At 47.2% G+C, this 22,454-nt stretch overlaps 2 protein-coding genes across 6 annotated transcripts in view; one reads left to right on the top strand and one right to left on the bottom strand.

Moving 5' to 3' along the window:
• Positions 1-12,496, top strand: part of NRAP (nebulin related anchoring protein) — a 76,552-nt gene extending 64,056 nt beyond the window's left edge. For 2 of the 3 annotated variants that reach the window (XM_063727764.1, XM_024253974.3), the window contains 7 exons: positions 3,274-3,378; positions 4,163-4,261; positions 5,622-5,726; positions 9,054-9,161; positions 10,467-10,778; positions 11,563-11,694; positions 12,283-12,496. In XM_063727764.1, coding sequence (XP_063583834.1) covers positions 3,274-3,378; positions 4,163-4,261; positions 5,622-5,726; positions 9,054-9,161; positions 10,467-10,778; positions 11,563-11,694; positions 12,283-12,387 — 966 coding nt within the window. In that variant the 3' untranslated portion in view covers positions 12,388-12,496. Of the gene's footprint in view, positions 1-3,273; positions 3,379-4,162; positions 4,262-5,621; positions 5,727-9,053; positions 9,162-10,466; positions 10,779-11,562; positions 11,695-12,279 lie in introns of all 3 variants that reach the window. The other variant, XM_024253973.3, reaches the window with a different exon arrangement.
• The window catches only part of HABP2 (hyaluronan binding protein 2), a 36,619-nt gene continuing 25,921 nt past the window's right edge, over positions 11,757-22,454 (bottom strand). For all 3 annotated transcript variants that reach the window (XM_002821151.6, XM_063727762.1, XM_063727763.1), the window contains exons 8-13: positions 20,695-20,792; positions 19,265-19,520; positions 18,042-18,184; positions 17,119-17,253; positions 15,457-15,602; positions 11,757-13,160 (exon numbers count right to left, since the gene is read on the bottom strand). In XM_002821151.6, the coding sequence (XP_002821197.2) occupies positions 12,996-13,160; positions 15,457-15,602; positions 17,119-17,253; positions 18,042-18,184; positions 19,265-19,520; positions 20,695-20,792 (943 nt within the window). In that variant the 3' untranslated portion in view covers positions 11,757-12,995. The remainder of the gene's footprint in view (positions 13,161-15,456; positions 15,603-17,118; positions 17,254-18,041; positions 18,185-19,264; positions 19,521-20,694; positions 20,793-22,454) is intronic.

Below are 22,454 nucleotides of genomic sequence, written 5' to 3'. Positions count from 1 at the left end.
CCAATTTCACGTGGTTCTATTATGCAGAAAAGGAAACAAGTGCTAAATAGGCATTATGTCAAGGGAGCAGCCCCAGCCTTCAGCTGCTTCTCCTGACCTTGCCCTCCCCAGGCCAGAGAGAAAGCTTTGGGTAGGACCAGAGGGGACCCAGAGATGCTGAGCTTCTCACGGCTGTGGTTCATTCCCATGTCTTGCCCAGTCCGGACCAGCCCGGCCCAGTCTTGCTTGACTCAGAAATTCACCTGAGATGCATGCCTGGTCCAGGAAATGTGCATCATGGGCAGGTGCTGATTCCATCATCTCTTCCGTGCTTCTCAAGTCGGCTGTTGCCTGCTCCCTCCATGGTCTCAGACCAGGCTGCCAGGAGTCCGGAAAGGCACGTGCAGGAAATGTCACAGAGACAGTCCCAGCCTCTCTGCTTACAGCTGTGTGACCTAAGGTAGACTCCTTAAGCTCTTGGGACTCAGTTTCTCCCTCAGAAATAACAACAACAGCAATAACTAAAATCTATGGAGCCCTTACCGTGGGCTAGGCATTGGCGTAAGTATTTTGTGTAAACTATCTCATTTAATATCTAGGCGGGTACCAGTATGACTCCTCTCTTTACAGGATGTGGCGATAAGGCATCAATAATCTAAGTAGCTTGCCCAAGGCCACAGCTGGTAGGGAAATGACTTGCTAGTACAAGGCACAGTGAGACTTCCAGCTCTTGCCTCTTAACTCCTGGTTCGGTCTCTTTGGCTTCCCCAGGTGGCTGGATTCTGAACCCAGGTGCTCTGTGTCTGTCCTCTTAACCACTACCTGCTGTGGCTTACCCACAGTACGGCAGCTGGTGGCTCTGCTGAGAGTCTGAACAATCATTTGAAAACCGAAATTGTTCTGCGAATGGGAATAACTGTTCCTTAGGCTGGGCATGGTGGCTCACACCTGTAATCCCATATTTTGGGAAGCTGAGACAGAAAGATTACTTGAGCCCAGGAGTTAGGGAACAGCTTGGGCAACATAGGGAGACTGCATCTCTACAAAAATAGAAAATAAAAAAAAATTAGCCAGTTGTGGTGGTGCACACCTTGGTCCCAGCTACTCTGAGAGGCTGAGGTGGGAGGATCACTTGAGCCTGGGAGATCAAGACTGCAGTGAACCATGATCACACCACTGCACTCCAGCCTGGGTAACAAGAGAGACCCCATCTCCAGAAAGAGAGAGAGAATATAACCCCTTCTTTGCAGGACAGTGTGAGGACTGAATGAAATAATGGGTCTAAAACAAACCCCACTCTACACAAGGTCTTGATTGTAATGTTTCTTATTAATATGACAAAGATATACTTTACCCCAGGCACTTGCTGGGCACAATGGTTTACATCATTCCTTCTGCATTAGAACTCAGGGACTGAAAGCAACACAGTGCTCCAAAATGGGGGTGCCGGGTAACCCCATGTGCGAATCCGAAGAGGTCTTCTAGACCTTAGTATGTAAGAGGGGAAAAAAGTGAGGCTGCCATTTGGGGAAGCCAGATTCAGCTGTGCAGCTTTGAAAGGTCTCTCATTATCTTATAGTCCTTCTTCAAAACCATCTTTGGGTAGCAGATTCTTCTTGACTCCCCTCCCCTGGCCCCCTCTTTTATCATGAAGTCTGGGGCAAGTGTGTTGTTTTTAGAGTCTGCGTGAATAGTCAAAGCTGGGCTGGGAGCTGAGATATCAATAGACAATCAATTTATAAGAGAGTTGGAGGCACAGTCAGATCTTTGGGGAACCTGCATCTTGCTTTCCGACTTACCTGGGATCGTACTGTTCAGCTCAACAAAAGGCAAGTTGAAAGAGCGCTCCCCACTTCATCTCGCTTATGAAAGGAGCAAGGCCCGGCTGTGAAGAGGCCCTGTAGGATTATTCTCTCCAACTTAGAAATTTATCCAATTTTCTCTGTTCTTTATCAGAGTGCAAGGCAAAAGCTTTGCCGGTGTAGACTGAAAGATCGTGGTATAAAAAGCAATCTTACTGACATGGGGTTTTGAAACCTGCTCCTGAGCCTGAGTGATGTCTCCCTTCACCAGTTGGAAGGCACAGTCGAATTTGCACAGGGGCATTAACCAGCAGACAGTAGATCAGAAACGGACCCTCTTTGAGGCCAGCTGTGAGGAACGCTGTGAATCCTGAAATGAAAGAGAACTAAAAAGGCCGAGAGGCTGATTTCTGGAGTGATATTTTGCGTTACAGCAGAGCTTATATCTAAATTAGAGAAACGCCATCAACTTCGTTTAGATCCAAATTTTAGATTTTCTTAGAGAGGCTTTTTCCACCTTTAAAAAATGCCTAATTTCCATAAAGAGAAGAAGAGAAGCATTCAGGCAACTGTCTCGTTGTAGGTAATGGTGGGCAGATCAAGGAATAGTAATGAGATTCAACATTTGGGAAGGCTACCAGTCAGACCTACTGTCTTAAAGCACCATTTATTATTTTCTCCCAGGACTGATGCCATAGCCTAACCTTCCGAGCTCTTAAAATGAGGAAAGAAAATAAGGCTTAGCCTATTTTTGGAATATAAACAAATCATAATGAGTAACAGTGGGAGGAGGTGGTAAACGGAGGCATGAAGTGGTTAAAATGGTTTACTCACTATTAGCTGGTGGCATCTGAATTTGTTTCCGTTTTTAAAGTCCTGCTATAATTGACTTCTTTCCCCCTCCACTACCCACTATCACAAGAACAAAAAATCTAACTTAAAGAGTGGCTCTTAGCCCTGAGTACTAGCAGGTGTTTTTGTGAGAACAGAGGGGTTGTTATGAACTTTGAGTATCACAGAGAGAAACTGAGTCACATTTTGGTTAAAGTGATTTGCTCCCAGTCATAGCAGGTTGAACCCAGAGTTCAAAGCCTGAACAGTGTGCAGAATGTTTCTATTTAGGCAGGCGGGTAATGGCCTCACTGGCAGAATGAAACAAAATAATCCCAGCTGGTGCTTAGATATGAGCATATATCTCAGCTCTTTCTTTATGCGGTCGTCCACATAGGTCGTTACTCTCTGCTTTAAATCCTGCCAATTCACTGGTGGGACCTTCTTGTATCTCGTATGTGATGCATTAATTAATTCCTGGCAGAATGTACAGATTCAAACAGTTTGACTTGACGACATGCAGAATGTACTCCCAGTGAAGATGTTGAAATGTTGTGATGAAGCATTATTATAAATGCTATTACAAATCAAGGATCTTCTTGAAATGCTGTAGTAGTCTTAGGCACTCTCCCGATAAAGCCCATGATTTTTTTCCCCGCAGTTGCGCTACAAGTCAGACCTGATCGGCATGAAGGGCATAGGATGGCTGGCGCTGAGATCCCCACAGATAGAGAGTGCAAAGAAGGCTGGAGAACTCATCAGCGAGGTACCATCAACCTGTCCCCGCCACAAGTGACAAGGGCAAGCTAGCATTTCCTTTTGAAGAGGGAATCTGTTTATGGAGTGGAGAACCCAAAGGGCCTCATGGCCACTGGACTCCCAGTATTTTTGGAGGGCCATGTGCAACCAAATCCCAAGACAGAATGAGGTTTCCCTCCAAATGAATTCACTGCTGAGGAACTGAAGGCATGATTTATTAGAAAGTTCTCAACAAATACATTACATACAATCGTTATCTAAACTGGCCCATTCTTTGTATGGAGAGGAGGAGGAATTTGCCACCCATCCACTGAGTTGACTCTGTGTCCAGAGGTTTTCTGATTTCTGATAGTGTTAAAATTTGCCCAGGAATAGTTACATTAACTGAACTCCTTACCATACTAACAGCCTGGGGATCCCTGCCCTGGAATTCCCTCGAAGGTGACACTGCCTTCTTCAGTTTCTTAATAACAGAATGTATTTGGACAGGGTCCAAGCAGGGCCACATTGATGCTGAATACTGCCCTTTACTGAATTCCTTTATTGTGGGGAGCCATAGTATTTTGCGGCCTCTCTCTTCAAGAGAGTAAATACCTGTAAAATGTTCCCTATCACAGAGGCAGCTGAATCTTTTTATACTCTTGACTGTTAGGTACCTACCAAGAAGAAAGGCTTGTTTTCCAACAATGTGATTGGCATGTTAGGTACTGAGAAGGTGGAGTGAAGCTGCATCCTGAAAAATGCATGATGTTTGACTGTGTTTCATGAGAATCTTTGTCTTTATCTTATAGACCAAGTACCGTAAAAAACCAGACAGTATCAAGTTCACCACAGTGGTTGACTCCCCAGACCTGGTTCATGCCAAGAACAGCTACATGCACTGCAATGAGGTGGGTCCTTTCTTGTCATTCATCCCGGGCATGCAGTGTAGCACTGCTGCTCAGTGGTCCGGGTCTAAGAACACAGGCTCTGGACAGATGGGAGTGCAAACCTTCTTTCTACTACCTGGATGATCTGGACAGATGGGTGTGCAAACCTTTCTACTACCTGGATGGTCTTGGGCCAGTTACTGAATCCCTTCTAACCTTGGTTCCTTTATTTGAAGGAGGTTGGGGTTGTGGGGAGGATAATAATAGCAACCATTTCATAAGATTAAATGAATTAAATGAGGATTAAATAAAGGCTCAGAAAGCTTTTAGCAAGTACATAGAACACAGGAAGTTCTCAATAAGTGCTCCTTATCATGGTTTGATTCATAATCGCAATGACAATAATACCAAGTATTATTGATGATCCCTTGCCAAACGCTAGGTCAGATACATGTTACTTGTTGATAGATGGCAGTGGAATTAAAAGCTTAATATAACCCAGTTAAGAAAAAAAATAGGAACAGCTGTATTTAAAGCTTCTTTCTGATTTTACTCTCTGTATAATTTAGCCCTATTTCCTCATTCCTGTCTTTATTTCAAGGAATAGGAAGTTAATGTTTTTCCCCTGAAATTAAGGGATTCAGTTCTACATGCGCAGTGACAGAGCTGCTCCATTTCACAGACAGCCCGACTACTGTACTGACCAGTTCGTATTTGTAAAGCCTGAGTTCAATTTGGTAATTGATCAGAATATTACAGTTTCACCTCTAAAAATACATAAGACTCAAACACTTCCTGACACTGTTTGTAATTCTTAAATCACTGCTTTAAAAATAGAAACCAGATAAATCTTTGAGTTTTAAAATTATGTCTTCCTGTGATCCAGGTGGGCTAGGAAAATACTAATTTCTTGAATGTGTATTAAGATGTTTTATAACAAAAAGAACGTATTAACTATGCATATTATAATTATTACCATTAATGTTAAACAACAAAGGCATTGAGGCTGTATCTTGTTACTAGTAAAATGCATGTCCAATGCTCAATTGCAAAGATTCTCTGAAATATCTACACATCTTCTACTGCGTAAAACACCCAGGTATGGCCAACCATGATGTTGGTTTGTGGCCTTTTTGGAGCACATCTTGATGAATATTTTTAACAGTCTATTTAAAACCAGGGACCCCATCTGATCCTGGCTATAAAGGCACCCTCCATCAAATTGTGGGTTCTGGAGGGACACTGTCCATGCGCAGGACTGGGTTCTGTTCTATGCGGTGGGCACTCAGGTGGGAGGGGCAGGAAAGGGAGTCAGTTGCTTTTCCCCTGTGGTTTCAGCCCACACAGTTCTCTATTTACCATGAGCCCATCTTATCCACAGCGCATGTATAGATCCGGAGATGCAGAATCCCTGCACAGATACACCCTGATCCCCGACCATCCCGATTTCACCCGAGCCCGCCTCAATGCGCTGCATCTGAGTGATGTAAGTGAACTGGTGGTTCATGGAGTGTGTGCCTACTTTTGTAAAATGATCTGTGCCCAATGTGGGTTTTGTTTTTTTAAAAAAAAGTTCTAGGAAGGAGGACTTGGAACAGAAAGGACACTGAACTGAGAAACTGTGTGACTTTCAATCACTTTCCTCAGTGGTCCTCGTTTTTGTTGTTTTTTTTTTTAATCTGCAAAATGGTAATGGGGTAATGAAAGAATGAGATTCTTTCCAGCCCTAAAATTCTGACTTGGGTATGGCTCCAAAGATCTCAATGATGTGCTGGGTATAACCATGAGGGTAGTGGTCCCCTGGCCCTAGCGGGTGTAGACACCTGCTGTTTTTGTTTCCTGGACCCCTCTCTGTAGCCATTCAGAATAGTGTCACTGGAGATAGAGTGGCTCTATCTCACCCCACAGTTTGGAAAGATGCTGCAATGATAGCCCATCCCATCCAAATGCAGCTCGCTCCTTTGTGCATGGGACTGTGGCCTCCAACACTTTCGTTTCCCTTGGACATGTGCCCTTTGCGTGCATAACCAAGCTACTGTTTCCTAAACCCAGGCTTGTTGTTAGCAGGGGTTGGAGGCCCCTGGTTGTAATAGAATAGGCGGCCGCTCGGCCAGCAAAGCTGTGATCCTTGGATAACAGGTAGAGAGACGGCGGAATCAAAAGACACCGTCAGATCAGAATAACACAGGCTGAGTGTGTTGGCCTGGGGCAGCGTAGGGCCTCCCAGAGTCCGGCCATTCTTCCCTCCCTGGCCTGGCCATTGTGTCCTGGGGCTCCGTGCAGATCAACAGCTGCTACCGTTCACCCCAGAGGTGGCTGCCTTGCAGGGGTTGGTGAGAGGCGCCTTCTAGTTAGCGTGTGTATTAGTTTGTTGCGTTTGTAAAGCCCTGTGGGATCCCATGCAGTGAATGCGATGGTGCTTTGTAAATATGAGTTATTATGACCATTTGATGCTTTTGAGGGATGTGCAAGGGATAATTTTAGAACAGCAGCTCTGGTGGGCTGACCTCCATCTGGGGAAGCAGGACCTCCCCCTCAGCAGAGCCTGCACAAAACATCTATCTCATTAATGCTTCAAGGATGGAGGAAGGCAAGGCCTCCATTTGAGGAACGATTGGAGACCCATCGCTGTGGAAAGTGGGATAAAGCTGCCAGTGCATTTGGGGCCCAGCTTGAGGAGGAGAGCCACCTCAGGCTGGTGATAGAAGCATCTTCCCTCTCACAAGGGACGCTGGTCTGCAGAGTCCTGGAGCTGAAATTAGCCACCAGGGTATGCGGATATGGATAACTCATGAAGCTCTTTTGAAAGAGCACTTCTTTGGGGGCGTGTAGAATACGCACAATTGGATCAAGTGCTCTGTGAGGAAGATGTGGAGGGAAAGTGACCTTCCTGGGCAAAGAAAGCCATTGAGATGTGTAAGGCAGCCGAAATAACTAAAAATCAAATGACTCTAATGTGTGAGGATGAGGACAAAACTGTGCCCACTGTGATAAAGAAGAGGAACGCCCAGGGTTCCAAATCAAAGCGCCTACGGAATCTAAAGACTCCCAGTGGCAAGGCAAAAACCTCAACAGAATAAAAAACTCAGGGAGGAAGTGATCACAACCAAGCAAATAGTATACAGGGAGAAGTCACCCAGAGAAAGGGGGCCTGCACACTTGGGAGACCCCCAATCTGGGCCATGCTTTCTAGTTGACCCAGAGTTACACAGACTCAGAAGCTGGGGTGCATTGGACACCAAAGTGGGGTGACATTGGACTTCGATGTTGCATCAAGTTTGGTGTCAATAACCAGCCCAGATCTGGTGCGGGCATTCTTATTAGGAAGGCATGGTGTGCCCCTTGGAGAGAGTGATCAGGGTTTTGACTCTATTTGCTACTCTAACCTTTGTGGGGCCACCCAAACAGAAAGCAGAATGCTACAAAGGATCATCAGTCTGTCATAATCTGAACATTCCTACATGTCTTTCAGTCCTAACTGCTAAACTCAATGATGACCCCGTAAATCTAATCATTTTGGCTCTGTGATTCATCAGTTAGGTGATTATCCCAGGAACAAACGGTTCTGCATTTCCAGAGCCTAGAAGACAGTAGACATTTGGCTCAGGGTTTATGGCATCGGGTGTTGGAGTCAGAGGCGAGGATGGAGGTGAAGGTGGTGTGATCTTCAGTACAGAGAAATGATGAGATCCGCCATGCTTGGCCCAAGCACTTTGTGGTCCTCTCTAGTTCCAGGCCCAGTTGTGGGATGGGGTGGGGCACTTTGCTTTTCATCTGCCACTCCTCCTTTGCTTAATCCCCCCAATCCCCCGTAGAACAGAGCGCCAGCCTTGACCTCCATTTCCAGGAGACAAAAGGACGGTTCTTAAGGGCCCCCTGACCTGCTGTAGCTCGTGGAACGAGTGAGCAACCGACACGGTCTGGGGCTGTCACTTTGTCATCTGTTGGTGATGCGCCTCTCCTGCTGTCTCCCTTCTCTGTGGCTGAATAAAGAACAGCCCTCCACTGGGATCTCCAGATGCCTCCTTTTATAGAGCCATTCCCTTATCTTGAAAAAAAAAATATTAGCTACATGAAGGCACAGAAGATTTTGATGCCTCTATCGGTGATGTGGGTCTACCTGACGACTAAGAGGATATGATTACAGACTCCCAGAGGGCGTGTGAGAACAACTTGAAAAGGGAAAAAATGAAAGAGGAAGATATGAAACACATGGGTCAGGTACTCGGTCAGGTGCTTGACAATAAATTTAATTCAGGTGAAGGCTCTTCCCTTCGTGCAGGCACCAGGGGTGTATATGAGATGCAGCATGCCTCATAGTGATGGTGCAGGGCATGGCATCAAAGCCAGGCTGAGGCCCCTCCGGATGTCAGTGGAGCTGACAAACACATGAGTGCCAAGGCCCAAGGAACAGCACTTTTAGCATGTGGGAAGAAACTGGATTCTGGAAGCTTGAATTCTGGTACCTAGAAGCTGCAAACCCGAAGCACTGAAAGTGAATGCAAAGACAGGAAGGAGTGGGGTGGAGGCTTCTGATACCAAGTGGGTGTCGCAAATGAGCCATACCGGAAGATCACAAGCCCCACAGAAGCAGGGCCTAATGGGTGGGCAGGTTGGGGGCTTAGAGCTGAAGCCTTTTACGGCCAACCCCACCAATCCCAGTGCTAGGGAGTCCCCAAGGTGGACATGGGGCTATAGGCTCTGCCGTCCTAGGAACCAACAAAGGTTAGGAACCACTCCTGCTGAGTACCAGCAACATGGAAGACAGTGGAGTGACTGCCTGCTTACTCATGCTTTTGTTTTTCCAATCTAGAAAGTCTACAGAAACTCCTGGGAGCAGACCCGGGCTGGCAGTTATGACTTCAGGCTGGACGCCATCCCCTTCCAGACTGCCCGGGCATCCAGGGAGATCGCCAGTGATGTAAGACCGCATGTTCTCTCCTGTGGTCACTGATGAGTTTTTCTCTGGTTTTCCCAGTTCTGTTGAAAGGCAAACCACCAGGACCTGTCAAGATTATCTCTCTCTCTGCACCAAAACTGAACACGTACTGTATTTTAATGAAAGAAAAAAAGTGGGCTTTACTTTCTAGCATCTTAGGCAGAGATTGTGGTCGAGGAGGGCTGTATTTCCATTCTCTCTCTTTTTGGAGAGGCACTCTTAAAAGATAATGGATGAGTATGAAGAGGTCCATGAATATGAGCTTGGGTTGTTGATTTGCAATAAGAGGACTTCTTTTAGCTGAAGTTCAGTGTGGTAGAGTAGAAAGAGATGGGGCTTTTGCCCTAGATGGACAAGTTCAAATCCTGGCTCAGTCACTTAGGAAAATTGGCTGTTTGTCTTGGGCAAGTTGCTCAAATTCTCTGAACTTGATTTTCTACATCTATGAAATAGGGATCTTATCTCCCAGATTAATGTAGGAATGAAAACAAAATCGTATATGGTGTCAGGAACATAGCAGGTATTCTGCAAGAGAGGGCACCATTGACTAGACAAGTGTCCGCAGTGCTAGACGGAGGTTCACCTGGGAACAGTTTCCTGCTGGTCCACAATTGGATAAGTATAGAAATTAAGAGCATGTGATTTTTGAAATATTTTTTAGCAATTAGACATTGTAACACCCAAGCATGTGATCACTGGACTCATCTCATTGAACAGGGTGAAGGCCAGGTTGGGTGTTACCAAATACAAGTGGTACTACTACATACTAGCCACATGCAATAGGACCATACATGGGTCTTTGATGCATTGGAAATGTAAAAAGCAAATCCAAATGGGACTGGCCCTTCACTGTAGATGGTTTGAGGAGCACTGGACTAGGTCCCTAAAAGCTGGAAAGAATCAAAGGCAGAGTGGCCTATGTGAGAATGGGCACATTTATCTTCCTGTTGGAGTATTAATTACAATAGTGACAATACCAGTAGCCACCACTCAGTGGGCCAGAGCTGATGCCAGACATGAAGCTCAGTCCCTATCTGGTTGAATCCTCGCAACCTCCTATAGGGTGGAGATCATTCTTCAATTTTATCCGATGGGGAAACTGAGGCTCATGGAGAAACTCAGTAACAGGCCCATGGCCACACAGATAGGTCTACTTGAATCCAAAGCCTGTGCCTCTAACCCACTCTTGGGCCTCCTGCTGAGAATGCCCTGGGATGGCCCCATATGTGAGGCTGGTCCTGGGGGAGGTAGGCACCCATGACCCGCCTCTGCTCCTCTGACTTGCAGTTCCGGTACAAAGAGGCTTTCCTGCGGGACCGAGGCCTGCAGATCGGGTACCGCAGCGTCGACGATGACCCAAGGATGAAGCATTTCCTCAACGTTGGCAGGCTCCAGAGTGACAATGAGTACAAGAAGGACTTTGCCAAGAGTCGGTCCCAGTTTCACAGCAGCACGGACCAGCCCGGCCTCCTTCAGGCCAAGAGGAGCCAGCAGCTGGCCAGTGATGTGCACTACAGGCAGCCCCTGCCTCAGCCCACCTGCGACCCGGAGCAGCTGGGCCTCAGGCACGCTCAGAAGGCCCACCAGCTGCAGAGTGATGTGAGCCACCTCCACCCACTCCCTTGAGGCCCTTCCCCTGGTGCCTCTTCCTAAGAGATGGCCATAATGCCACGTTCCATTGTTAGCTTCCGGGGAAGCTGGGCTGAGAGAGAATCCAAGACACCTAACGCTTTAGTGCCAGAAAGAATAACAACAATAACCACCACTTCTCGAGTGTCTCCTGTGGGCCAGGCTCTGTGTCAAATGCTTTCCAAGCCTCGTGCCATTGGCACTTATGCCAACCCCAGGGCTGCTTCATTTCACAGATGAGGAACTTGAGGCTCAGAGAGGTTCAGTGACTTACTCAAGATCCCACAACCAATAAGTGGCAGACCTGGGATACCAACCCCTTTTGGTTTGCTGTGAGGGCCCAAGCTCTTGATGGCTATGCTAAACTGTTTGCAAGCGATCTTAGCTATTAACCCAGCCTTTGCACTTTCCCTGGGAAGAAACTGAAGCCCAGAGAAGGGAAGTGGCTTCCCTAAGGCCACAGAGTGTGTGGAGCAGGTGTCACTGCCCCACCCACTCCCAATTGCAACTTTTGTCACTTGAATATTCAGGAAGATGCAAGAGACAGCAACATGCCGGCTGGACTCACAGCACATTGGAGCACCTGTGCCAGGGAGATGCTGCTTATGATAAATTTGCTCCCCTTGTTCTGGCTTTACTGATGACAGACAACATAGTCTCATATTGTGGCTGCCTTTTTAATCTTCTTTACTTAATGGTCAAACCATTCCAAACCCTGCTGACATATTCCTCTTGCTTCCCTCTTACCCTCAAGGTCAAGTATAAATCAGACTTGAACCTGACCAGAGGTGTTGGCTGGACCCCTCCTGGCTCCTACAAAGTGGAAATGGCTCGGCGGGCTGCGGAACTGGCCAACGCAAGGGGCCTGTGTCTCCAGGGAGCTTACGTGAGTAGCAAGCTGCAAAGCCACCCTGGCTTGCAAGGCCATGGGGAAAGACAAACTCATTGTTTCTTTTCAAAGTTTATTTTTGGCCAAAGGTCAGTTAGCTCTAAAGAAGTGTGAAATGCAGCTCAAACAAGGCACCTAATTTCATGGGTCTGAGATGACCAGGCAGATGACACGCAGGTTAAACTTCCTGCAGGGCTTTCTCTGAAGTCACAGCCATTAGTTCTGCAGAGGCAAACCTACCGGGGCTACATCAATCCCGGGCCAGGGCAGCCCAGGCTGTGCTGACTGCTTGCTCGTTACATTCGCAGAAAGGGTCAGGGACTCGCTGGATACGACAGTCTGCATTTTGAACCCTACTTTGTTCAGAAGAAAGACGCCAGATCTAAATGAGAGATTGGCTTTGCTTCTTTCTCATTCTTGCCTTGAGGGCCCTTTTTCTTGGGGAGGGTAGAAGAGGGGAAAAGGAAGGGGAGGGTGAGCCTGTTAAATGCTCCCTGCGCTTCTTAGCGTGTCCTGTGGGAACCGGGGCTGGGGGTGGCGGCGGGGGAGCTTCATTTTAACTTGGGGTATGTTTGATTTCAGCAGCGGGGGGCAGAAGCAGTGGAGGCTGGAGATCATCAGAGTGGGGAGGTGAACCCAGATGCCACTGAGATTCTGCACGTCAAAAGGAAGAAGGCCCTGCTGTTGTGAGCCATGTCCACCCTGATTCCTGAGAGGCCAGAGAGGAAGTTTGCTCACCAGAGGCATGCTTCAGATGGCTTTGATTTCGGCGAGCTGGAAAAATGGCCCACTAGCCCATCCCAGATCTGCCTTTATTAAAATAATAACTCTGAAAGCAAATGGAGAATGTTGTATTTGTGGTCCTCTCTGATACCTAGAGGTGGATGGCTGATTCTGTTGAGTGCCTCGAGTGTCTGGGCTGAGGAATAAAGATGTGATGATGGTTCCCGCTGATGCTGGGCATTCTGGAGTCTGCATTTGCAGATGCGTGTGGTGGAGGCAGTCTCTGTGAACACTGATTTTTCTAGAATGTACAATTGGGTGAGGAAAGCAAACATACTATGTTGTGTTGATTCCATCATTCCTTGGGTTACCAAGGGAGGCAGAAGAAGCCTGGTGATATTGTGCAAATGCTGGTCTGGGAAGGCCCAGGCTGGGTGGCAGTTGTCTCTGCTTAGAGTAGGGACAGTCCACTGTGTGGTCCCCTGGAGGCTCTGTGGGTGTCCATTGTTGGCCATGAGGCCTCCCGGTGTCAGGATGCCAAGGAGAGTGGGCTCTGAGGTCCAGAAGACAGTACCTTAGAAGCCACTTTCACTTTTGATGGTGGATTTGATCCAATTCAGGAATTTGGTAACATGGGTGTAGACCCCTGGCCTCGTCCCACACTCCAGGCCCCAACTCACTATCCCATAGACGTAGTAGGTGCCATCCTTCTCACAGGTCAGGGGGCCTCCAGAGTCACCCTAAGGGAAACAGAGGCATAAGCTCATCCTCACGAACCAGAGACATTTGGAGACGCCCCCACCTCTCTCCAGGGGGGGTGTCAGGGAGGGATGGGGTGGAATCCCTTGCCAGCCTCCGTGGGCTTCTCTGGAAAGCAGTGACAAGGCTCTCCCCACATCTCACATGATACAAGACTCTAAGGGACAGAAGATAACAGTGTCCTCCGTCCCTGAGTCCACGCGGTCTTGACAGAGGAGCCGCACAGCTGCACTTCCCAACTCTTAAGTGATGCAGATGTTATGACTGTGAGTTCTCAGGGGCCCTCAGCACACACAGGGGAGGAGGATGGGGACTCCAAGGCAGCGTGGCCTAGGTGCTTAGCATGGTCTATGGGGTTAGATCTCCTGGGTTTCAAGCCAGGCCCTACCACCTGCCAGGCATGTGACCTCGGGCCTCAGTTTCTCACACTGTAAACCATAGATAGCAATAGATCCCCATCCCCCAGGGTTCTTGTGAAGATTGTAAAGTATATAGAACAGTGCCTGGTTCATATTAAACCGTCATGGAAGGTGGCGAGGATGATGATGGTGAGGAAAAGAAGACATTGAGGATGATAGCTCTCGAAAACTTAATACTGCTTAAGCACTACAACTGACAGGTTTTTTAAAATGAATTCTCTCTTTTAAACTTAGCCACGACCTTGTGATCTTATGGATAGATTTCCATTTTATAGCTTAGGCATCTGAGATTGAAGAATTGCTTTCATCATTGATAAAAGTCATACAGTAAGAGACAGAACCAGGTTTCAAGTTCACAACTATTTGTTTCCAAAGCCTGCAAGTGAAATCATTCAATTATCTAGGGAATTGAATGAGGGTTTTTTTTTTTTTTTTTTTTTTTTGTTGTTGTTGTTGTTTTGTTTTTGTTTTTTTTTTTTTTTTTTGGGACAGGGTCTCGCTTTGTTGCCCAGGCTGGAGTGCAGTGACACCCTCTTGGCTCACTGCAACCTCCGTTTCCTGGGTCCAAGTGATTCTCCTGCCTCAGCCCCAGTAGCTGGGACTACAGTAGGCATGTGCCACCATGTCCACCTAATTTTTTTATTTTTCTTTTAGTAGAGATGGGGTTTCACCATGTTGGCTAGGCTGATCTTGAACTCCTGACCTCAGGTGATCTGCCTGCCTCAGCCTCCCAAAGTGCTGAGATTACAGGCTTGAGCCACAATGCCCAGCCTGAATGAGCTGTTTTCTTAACCATCTTCTGGGAAGGAGTTTAGGGCAAATTGCACCCATTTGCCCCTCCTCTGAGTATGTGAACATCCTTGGCTTGTTGGGAAGAGACAGAGAGTCACAGGAGAGCCACAAACCCTGGAGAGAGGAACCTCGATGTCCCATCCCAAAGTGAGTTCAAGGCCAGCAAATCATTGTGGGTTCCTTTGTACGGGGAGGCTCCCTCAAGGAGATGGGATTTGAATGTTGGCATGCTGTTTTCCAGGACAGTTAGAAAGCTTATGGGGACAACAGTCAGAAAATTCTAAATGGAGGTATTCCTGGGATTCTAGAAAGGACCCTGTGTGATGTGATCCCTACAGATAAAGGGACTATGGGGAATGGGCTTTGACTTGGGGCAGGGCCCGAAGTCACTTTAGCATTGGTTGATGGAGCCACCACCTTCTCCCCTCTGCAACAGTGTCTTTGAGTCACAAGCCTCAGCAACTTGGGGTTCCGAAAGGCCCTAGGCTACAGATATACTTAGTTTTCTAGGGCTAAAACACCCCCCACAACACACACACACACGCACACATGAGTCCTAATGATGAGTTAATATTACTGTGAAATCTCTAGCTCTAGGCCTTCTTCTTTCTCCTTCTAGCCACTGGTCTTCTGGACAGTTCCCTGTTTACTGGGATTCTCAGAAATACTGCCCAACACTGAGGCCACAAGCCCCTTTGGTGTCCTGCAGACTGTATTGTTCAAATCCCAGCCCTGCCACTGGCCACCCAATTGCTATAGGCCAAGATAACTTCTCTAAGCATCTGTAAAATGGTGATCATGACATCGTCTTCACCAGTGTGTTGTGAGAGTTAAATTAGACAATGCAGGCAATGTGACCTCTGTGGTCATTACGCTGAGTCATCCTGGGTTGATGTGGATGCAGATGCACCAGGGGGCCAGGGGGCAGACACAGCTCACCTGTGTCTTAGCTTTACCACAGGTGGACCTCTGAACCTAGCTCCCAGCTCGGGGCTCTAAGGGTCCTCTGCCTAGTGAAACATCCTGCTAGCCTTTCCTACCGCAAGCACCACTTGGAGTCTCTGACCTGGCAGGTATCTTGCCCAGGTTTCTGAAGGTTTCCCGCACAGATCATACTGTCATCAATCATGTGGTCATAGAGTCGGCGGGAGTTGCACAAAGCGTTGGCGATCAGCTTGACTTTGGCATCCAGGAGCTGGCGGGACCCTTTTCCTGTGGGGAAGGGGCAGAGAAAAGAGTCACTACTGTGGGGACCAGGGTGGCACCAACCCCACCAGAAACCAGATTGTCAGGGAGAAGCCCACCAACTCTCAGCTCAGAAGGGAAGGGTTTTTCCAGGATATGGGCAGAAAAGCCTCATCTTTAGCCTTCACCATGCCAGTGCAGACCTGCAATCCTGTGCTGGTCGTGATAGATGGACCAGATAGTATATTCCCTCCTCTCTTTCCCCAACTAGGCCATGAGGTTCAGGAGGAAATAGATGCGATCTTAACCATTTTAAAATACCCAAGGCCTAACAAAAGGGCTGGCACAATTCTTAGTGAATGAATGGATGGATGGATGGATGGATGGATGGATGGATGGATGGATGAAGTGCCCTGTGCAGTAGGCTACCTGCTTCCTAGAGCAGGCATTTTCCCCTGTAAAGATAATGACATCAATCAAAACATGTCATTGGCTTTGAACATAGAGTCTTAGAGGCCTGTTTATGAAAAGCAAAATAATTCTAACCTGAGACTCCAAAAGATTCCCATCTGAGACCTCACCATGCTGACCAGACCATATTGAGCAGAATAGAGGTTGACAAGTTCAGATGGACTACAATGAAAATGGCTGTAAAATGAGTTTACTGGCTGACCCTAAATCCAATTAGCCAGACATCTTTCTCAAAAGACTCAAAGTTGTATATTACATTTCACTTTGTTCAAATATATGGAATTTCTGCAGACTTATTTATTGTGATTCTCGATATTCATTATTAAGGACAAGATTTGGGAAGGAAGAGAAATATATTTTGAGTATTTGGGAAAGACATGAAATACCCTTCTGAATTTTTTTTTTTTTTTGTAGTAGAGGGTATAATGGTGCCAGTACTATGAGGAAAGTAATCCTTTGGTTACTTTTAAAAATAAGACCAAATCCTAAAGACAAATCAACAGCTGGATTTAACACAATTTTATAGAATGTCTACTGTGTGGAGAACCCCGAGCAAAGTACTCTGAGACAGACAGAGATGAATGGGACCTGACCCCCATCTTCTAAGGGCTGACTTAATGAATATCTCTGTAGAATTCTATCATCCCCTGTGATCATGCTTGCAAACCTAGGAAGTAAGTATGATTACTGAGAAACTAAAACTCAGTTGTTCAAGTGACAAAGTCAAGAAATGAATACCAGTCTGTCTGACTCAAAAATCCATGATCTTTCCTCTTTCCAATCTACTGAGGAAAGGAGCAAGATCTCCATAAATGCACGGTCAATGCTTGGTAAAATTCAAGTATTTAGGAGTAGGGCAAGGGACAGATATGGAGATCAGAGAAACTCAGGGAAGGTTCCCTGCAGGTGGAGGAATTTAACCAGAGCTTGTTCAATGAGGCAGATGCTTTCTTTGGTTGATGCATTTTGAACATGACACTCATTTCAACTTCAAAAGGGCAGCTGAGCTTGGCCTTTCTTCTCTGGTTGATGTAGTTCACCTAAGTCATGGGAGAGTGCATGGCCGACTCACCTGTTTCTGTAACACCCCAGCCAGAGATGTGGCACTCACTCCCAGAGGGAAAGGACCCATCAGGCAAGCACACGGTCTTCACGTATTTGGATTCCAGAGCACAGTGACCATCCACTGGCTTTAACTTGAGCAATGCTAGGTGGAGAGAGAGGTAGAAAATGGGTGCAATGTCACCTCTTTGTCAGAGAAGCACCAGCTTCAACTTGCTCGGGAAGGTGGCCACAGCAAAGCCCCACCCGCCCCCGCCATGCCTGAAAATCTTCTTCCACGGTCATTTCACATTTTGAACTTCCACCCGGGAAGGAGTAGCACTTCAGGGCGAGAGTCATGTCAAGAAATAATAATTGACTTTGAAGTCATTTCTAATCCATTTTTTAAGAAACAGGCTGTTAGAGGGGAAAAAAGCTATTGAGGAAGGAGAGAGAGGTGGGGGGGGGGTCTCATGAAAAGGGAAACAGGGTACAGAACTGAGCAGCTGGTAGCTAGGAACGTCATTGCATTTGCACTGGAGCACCTGCCAGGGGCTAGGGGCCAGGCAAGCCTGCAAGCACATTGTGTCACCTGACACATAGGAAGCTGAGAGTTGTGCATCAGTGTTTCCATTTCATAGAGGAGAAGAGAGGGCTCAGGGAGGTGAGCTGGCTCCTGGTGAGAAAGTTGGGAAGCTGGGATTCCAGGCCAAGCGTATTCCATAGCACAATGCTAGCATTGCTTCCCCTCAGTTTAAGAGCATATGCCCATTTATCTACATTTACACATACCCTCAAACACTGAAAATCCCTGGAATACATGCCCTACCTCACAGGGTCCACAGGGACCAAAAACAATCAAGAGCACCTTCTAGAACCACACTTCAGCTTTCTGGTCATAGAGAAATCTACCCAGGACAAGACCCTCAGGACAGCCACAAAAGAGGAACTTGCCAATATCATTGTGGGGAATCTCATCTCTTTCATTGTAGTGGCTGTACTTGAATATCTTCTCCACCCTAAAGCTCTGCTCATGAAATTCTTCTTTCTTCAGGTCCTGGTCCCCTAGCACCACCTTTAGATGTCTGGTTTTTATGCTGCAAGGGAAAATGAGATTGTCAGGAAGGCTCTGTTTCTGCTCAGCTGTGTGGCCTTTGGCAAATCTGACCTTCTTCAGACTCAGCCTCCTCATCTGAACCCTCGTCTCACTCACAGAACTCTGCTGTGGTGGGGTCCAAATAAGATTATGTAAGGGAAGTGCTTTATTAACAGAAGCAAGCTCCAGATATAAGCTATAACTTTTACCCACTTCTTATGGGGGAGCTCCCATTCTCCCTAGGCCTTCCAAAGAAACAGCCATTGCCATCTTGAACCAATCTTCTAAAATCCATTGGCAGGTGCTAATGTTTGCCTGCTTGACCTCTCTTGAGGAGCACTTCCTAGAATCCAAGAGAAATCATTTACTATAAGGTGAACTGGAGGACCTTCATGGCCACCTCCAAAACCCAGACTTTGTTGGACCAGCCTTGACCATGAGCATAGGGAGCTCAGAAGAGGGGGTGACTCTTCAGCTCCCCAGAAGTTACTTGCTTCTTTAAGGCACACAAGAGGCATGGATGAAGACACCTGACTCAGAAGGGTCATTGGTGATGGCGTCAGACAGAGGAGGATGCTTTCCTCTGTTCAGGGCAGGACAAAAGAAGTCAAAGAAGCAGATAGAATGGGGTTTCCATCTTACTTGTCCACTTAACTTTCCATACGACTTCAGGCAAGGTAAAGGAAGAATCCCGAGATTCAAGATCCTCACTTACAAAAACGGAATAACAATAAACTCTTTTCCTCCCCAAATATTTACTCAGCACTTGCTACGTACAAAGGCATGCTCAAGACACTGGAGATCCCACAATAAAACAGATAAAAATCCCTGACCTTCCTCAGCTTGTCTTCCAGCAGACAGCTTTGAGGATTAAATGTCATATAATAAATGCAGTGCCCATGGTAAGCATTCCAGACATGGTAGCTATTTTCCCTCTGGCTTTCAGGAGCCCTTCTTTTGCCCTTGAACAGATCAGACCCCCTAATCCTGACAGAACTACCAAGACGCTGCTCAGAGGGGAAGGGGAGAGCACCCCCAGGCACTCAAGCCACCCTGGTCCCTGCTCCCAGCCGGCACCTACTCGGTGCAGTGGGCAGCAGTGAGCACCCAGCAGGGGTGGATCAGCGCCCCCCCACAGAAGTGGCCCTGGGGCATGGAGACTGTCAGAGGCAGTGAGGACTGGAGGGACGCCTGCCACGGGTGCTTGCCCGCCGTGCTCTTAAAGCCTCCATAGACTCTCTTGATCTTCCTCTCTGCTATCTCAGTCTTTCCGCAGGAGTCAAACCCCAGAAACTTGGCTGATGGCTCAGTGGGGCTTTCCTCCGTGTAGGCAACGTCTGTGGGACACAAGAAAGACAAATTGTGCTACTCAGCCTCCCTCCAGTTCCTCAGCAGGGCTCAGGCAGAGGTATGACTCTGAGCCCAACAGCTGAGCAGGGGTCCAGAGCTGAGAGACTGCACCGGTGCAGACAGGGTGGGCATGCAGTACGTACACAGTTGATATTTGTTGAATACATTGCGTAACATAAAGCAAGTCTATAGAATTAACAATGTAGATTTTTTTTCTTCCATTTCAAAGTGTGTGACTCCTAAGATTGACATGGACACACACCACACACACATTATGTTTATGTAAATATACAAATCCATCACTGGGTATGTACTCTACCTTGACAAACCTCCCACAATTATAAGCGTGCATCATCAATGCATCTTTCATTATTAGTGCACACTTACAATTGTGGAGGCTTTTTCAGGGTAGAGGGGAGGATATTCAGATGAACTAGAATAGGTGAGATAAACCATTTGCACAGATGACTGTGATACAAAAGGAGTGAGCAGTAAATGTTGTACAGGTGGTGACTTGTCCCGTTCCTTAGGATTTATAAGGAGGCAGAGATAACATTTTACTTGAGAAATCAAGGAGGACTTCCTGGAGGAGGGGATATTTGAGTTGGTTCTCAAAGAATAGTTGTATATAGACAAGAACAGATATGGGATGGAGTGTTATAGACAGAAGTGACCATAAGATCAAAGGCACATATGTGAAACTGCTCAGGGAGGGAATCCCACTGGTCAGGGTGAAAGGGTACATTGTTCCAGATGTGGGCACAGAGTGGGGCCAGGACAGATGGCCAGGAAGACTGCGAGGCTGGAATTTGAATGCTTTGCATCCTAAGAGGCTATGGGAGCCCAGCCAGTTTGATCACCACTGCACACCCAGGGCCCACAGCAAGAGATGGGTAAATATCTGTTGAGGGCACTGATTTGGAGTCAGAAACCATGAGTTTAGAGTTGGACTACCTGACCTAAACCCACAAAGGTATCCAGAACTGCTTGGCATCCTGGTGGGTGCAGACAGTTGGGCAGTTGGGCTGGCACTGGGATGGGAATTGGTAAAGCAGGTGTGGAGGAAGAACGGGGTGAGGGAGGGACCAGGTGCCAGGGACATCTCCCTACAAATCTCCATCCCCCCCACCCCCTGGGCTTCTGAACAGCCATGGCCTTTACCTTGGGCTGAGCAGGCTGAGACATCACAGTATTCCCATTTCACCTTGTCATTGGTAACTTTAATAAAGCACCAGGGCTTTTCATCCGCATCTGGGTTTCTAAAACACAAAACAAAACAACTCAGAGTCAAGGCTTGGTGAACACACTGGATCTTATTAAAGAACCTTTGGATAAGAAGGTGCCAGACTCTTGTGCTCCCCCTGGGACCACATTTCTTTGAATCCTCCAACAGGTTACAAAACCTTAGCACAGATGGGAGTTTATAGTATTTTTTTGGCAAAACCTTGTCTTCTAGAGGAAAATCTCAAGGACAAGGAAGCCGTCCCAAGTCTCACGCCAGATCCACAGGACATATCAAATTATTTGTAGGAAAAGAAATGAGATCCCTGATGAAGACCTTTCTATATCAGGAGAGTAAAATCATCACATAAACATGGAGAGAGTTGGGTTCCTCTGCCTGAGCCTTTGAATTCTATGCATGGGAGTCCTCTGAGAAAGGCTGCCAAGAGGCCCCCCTCCCCTCTGCCACCGAAGACAGCTCCACCAAGGGAACAGCTCAAGGTGAGTGCAAGTGGAAAGTACTAGTGTTTTGTGAAAAAAAAAAATCTTCATGGCCGGGTGCAGTGGCTCACGCCTGTAATCCCAGCACTTTGGGAGGCCAAGGCAGGTGGATCATGAGGTCAGGAGTTGGAGACCAGGCTGGCCAAGATGGTGAAACCCATCTCTACTAAAAATACAAAAATTAGCCGGGTGTGGTGGTGCGCACCTGTAATCCCAGCTACTTGGAAGGCTGAGGCAGGAGAATCACTTGAACCTGAGAGGCAGAGGTTGCAGTGAGCTGAGATGGTGCCACTGCACTCTAGCCTGGGTGACAGAGCGAGACTCCATCTCAAAAAAACAAAAACAAAAACAAACAAGAAAAAATCCTCATTTATGAAGCCAGATCAAAGCCATACAAAGACCCCCTCACCCTAATCTGCAACTCTTCTGACTCATTGGCCTTGGCCAGACAAAGGGTAGTGGCAGGAAGCCAATAGAGTGGCCTGGAGGCAGCAGAAAAGGAAGAAGGAAACTAGATCACCACCAGGGAGGGTGGGGGCATTACTCTCACATGGGAAAGCCTGAACATCCTTGGGCCAGAGACCGTCACCTTCAACAGACATTCTACTTGCTCTTCTCCATCTCTGCCTAGAAGTTACGTGGGCTCATGTGATTATTTCTGACCAACAAAGTATGCGTGGGGAGAGGATGTGTCCCTTCTAGGTTGAGGTAGAGAAAAACTCATGCTTCATTTCCCAGTCTCTTCTTGCAGATCCTGAGTATTTGAGTAAGCCCGTGGAGCTGAATTCCCTGCCATCATCACCAACAACCCACATGACACATGGAACATTAGTAAGAAATAGACATTTTTTCTTTTTTTTTTCTTTTTTTGAGACAGGGTCTCATTCTGTCAACCAGGCTGGAGTGCAGTGGCTCACTGCAGCCTCGACCTCCTGGGTTCAGATGATCCTCCCATCTCAGCCTCCTGATTAGCTGGGGCTGCAGGTGCTGACCACCACATTCAGCTATTTTCTTTTTTTTTTTTTTGGGTAGAGATGGGGTTTTGCTATTTTGCTCAGGCTGGCCTTGAACTCCTGGGCTCAAGCAATCTGCCTGCGTCAGCCTCTGAAAGTGCTAGGATTACAGGCATGAACCACAGCAACCGGCCCAGAAATAGACTTTGATGTATTTGAGCCACTGAGATTTGGCAGTTGTTTACT

The sequence above is a fragment of the Pongo abelii genome, chromosome 8, assembly GCF_028885655.2.
Source record: "Pongo abelii isolate AG06213 chromosome 8, NHGRI_mPonAbe1-v2.0_pri, whole genome shotgun sequence".
Classification (NCBI taxonomy): domain Eukaryota; kingdom Metazoa; phylum Chordata; class Mammalia; order Primates; family Hominidae; genus Pongo; species Pongo abelii.
Note: the sequence above shows the minus strand (reverse complement) of the source record. Positions and strands in the feature narration are given on the sequence as shown.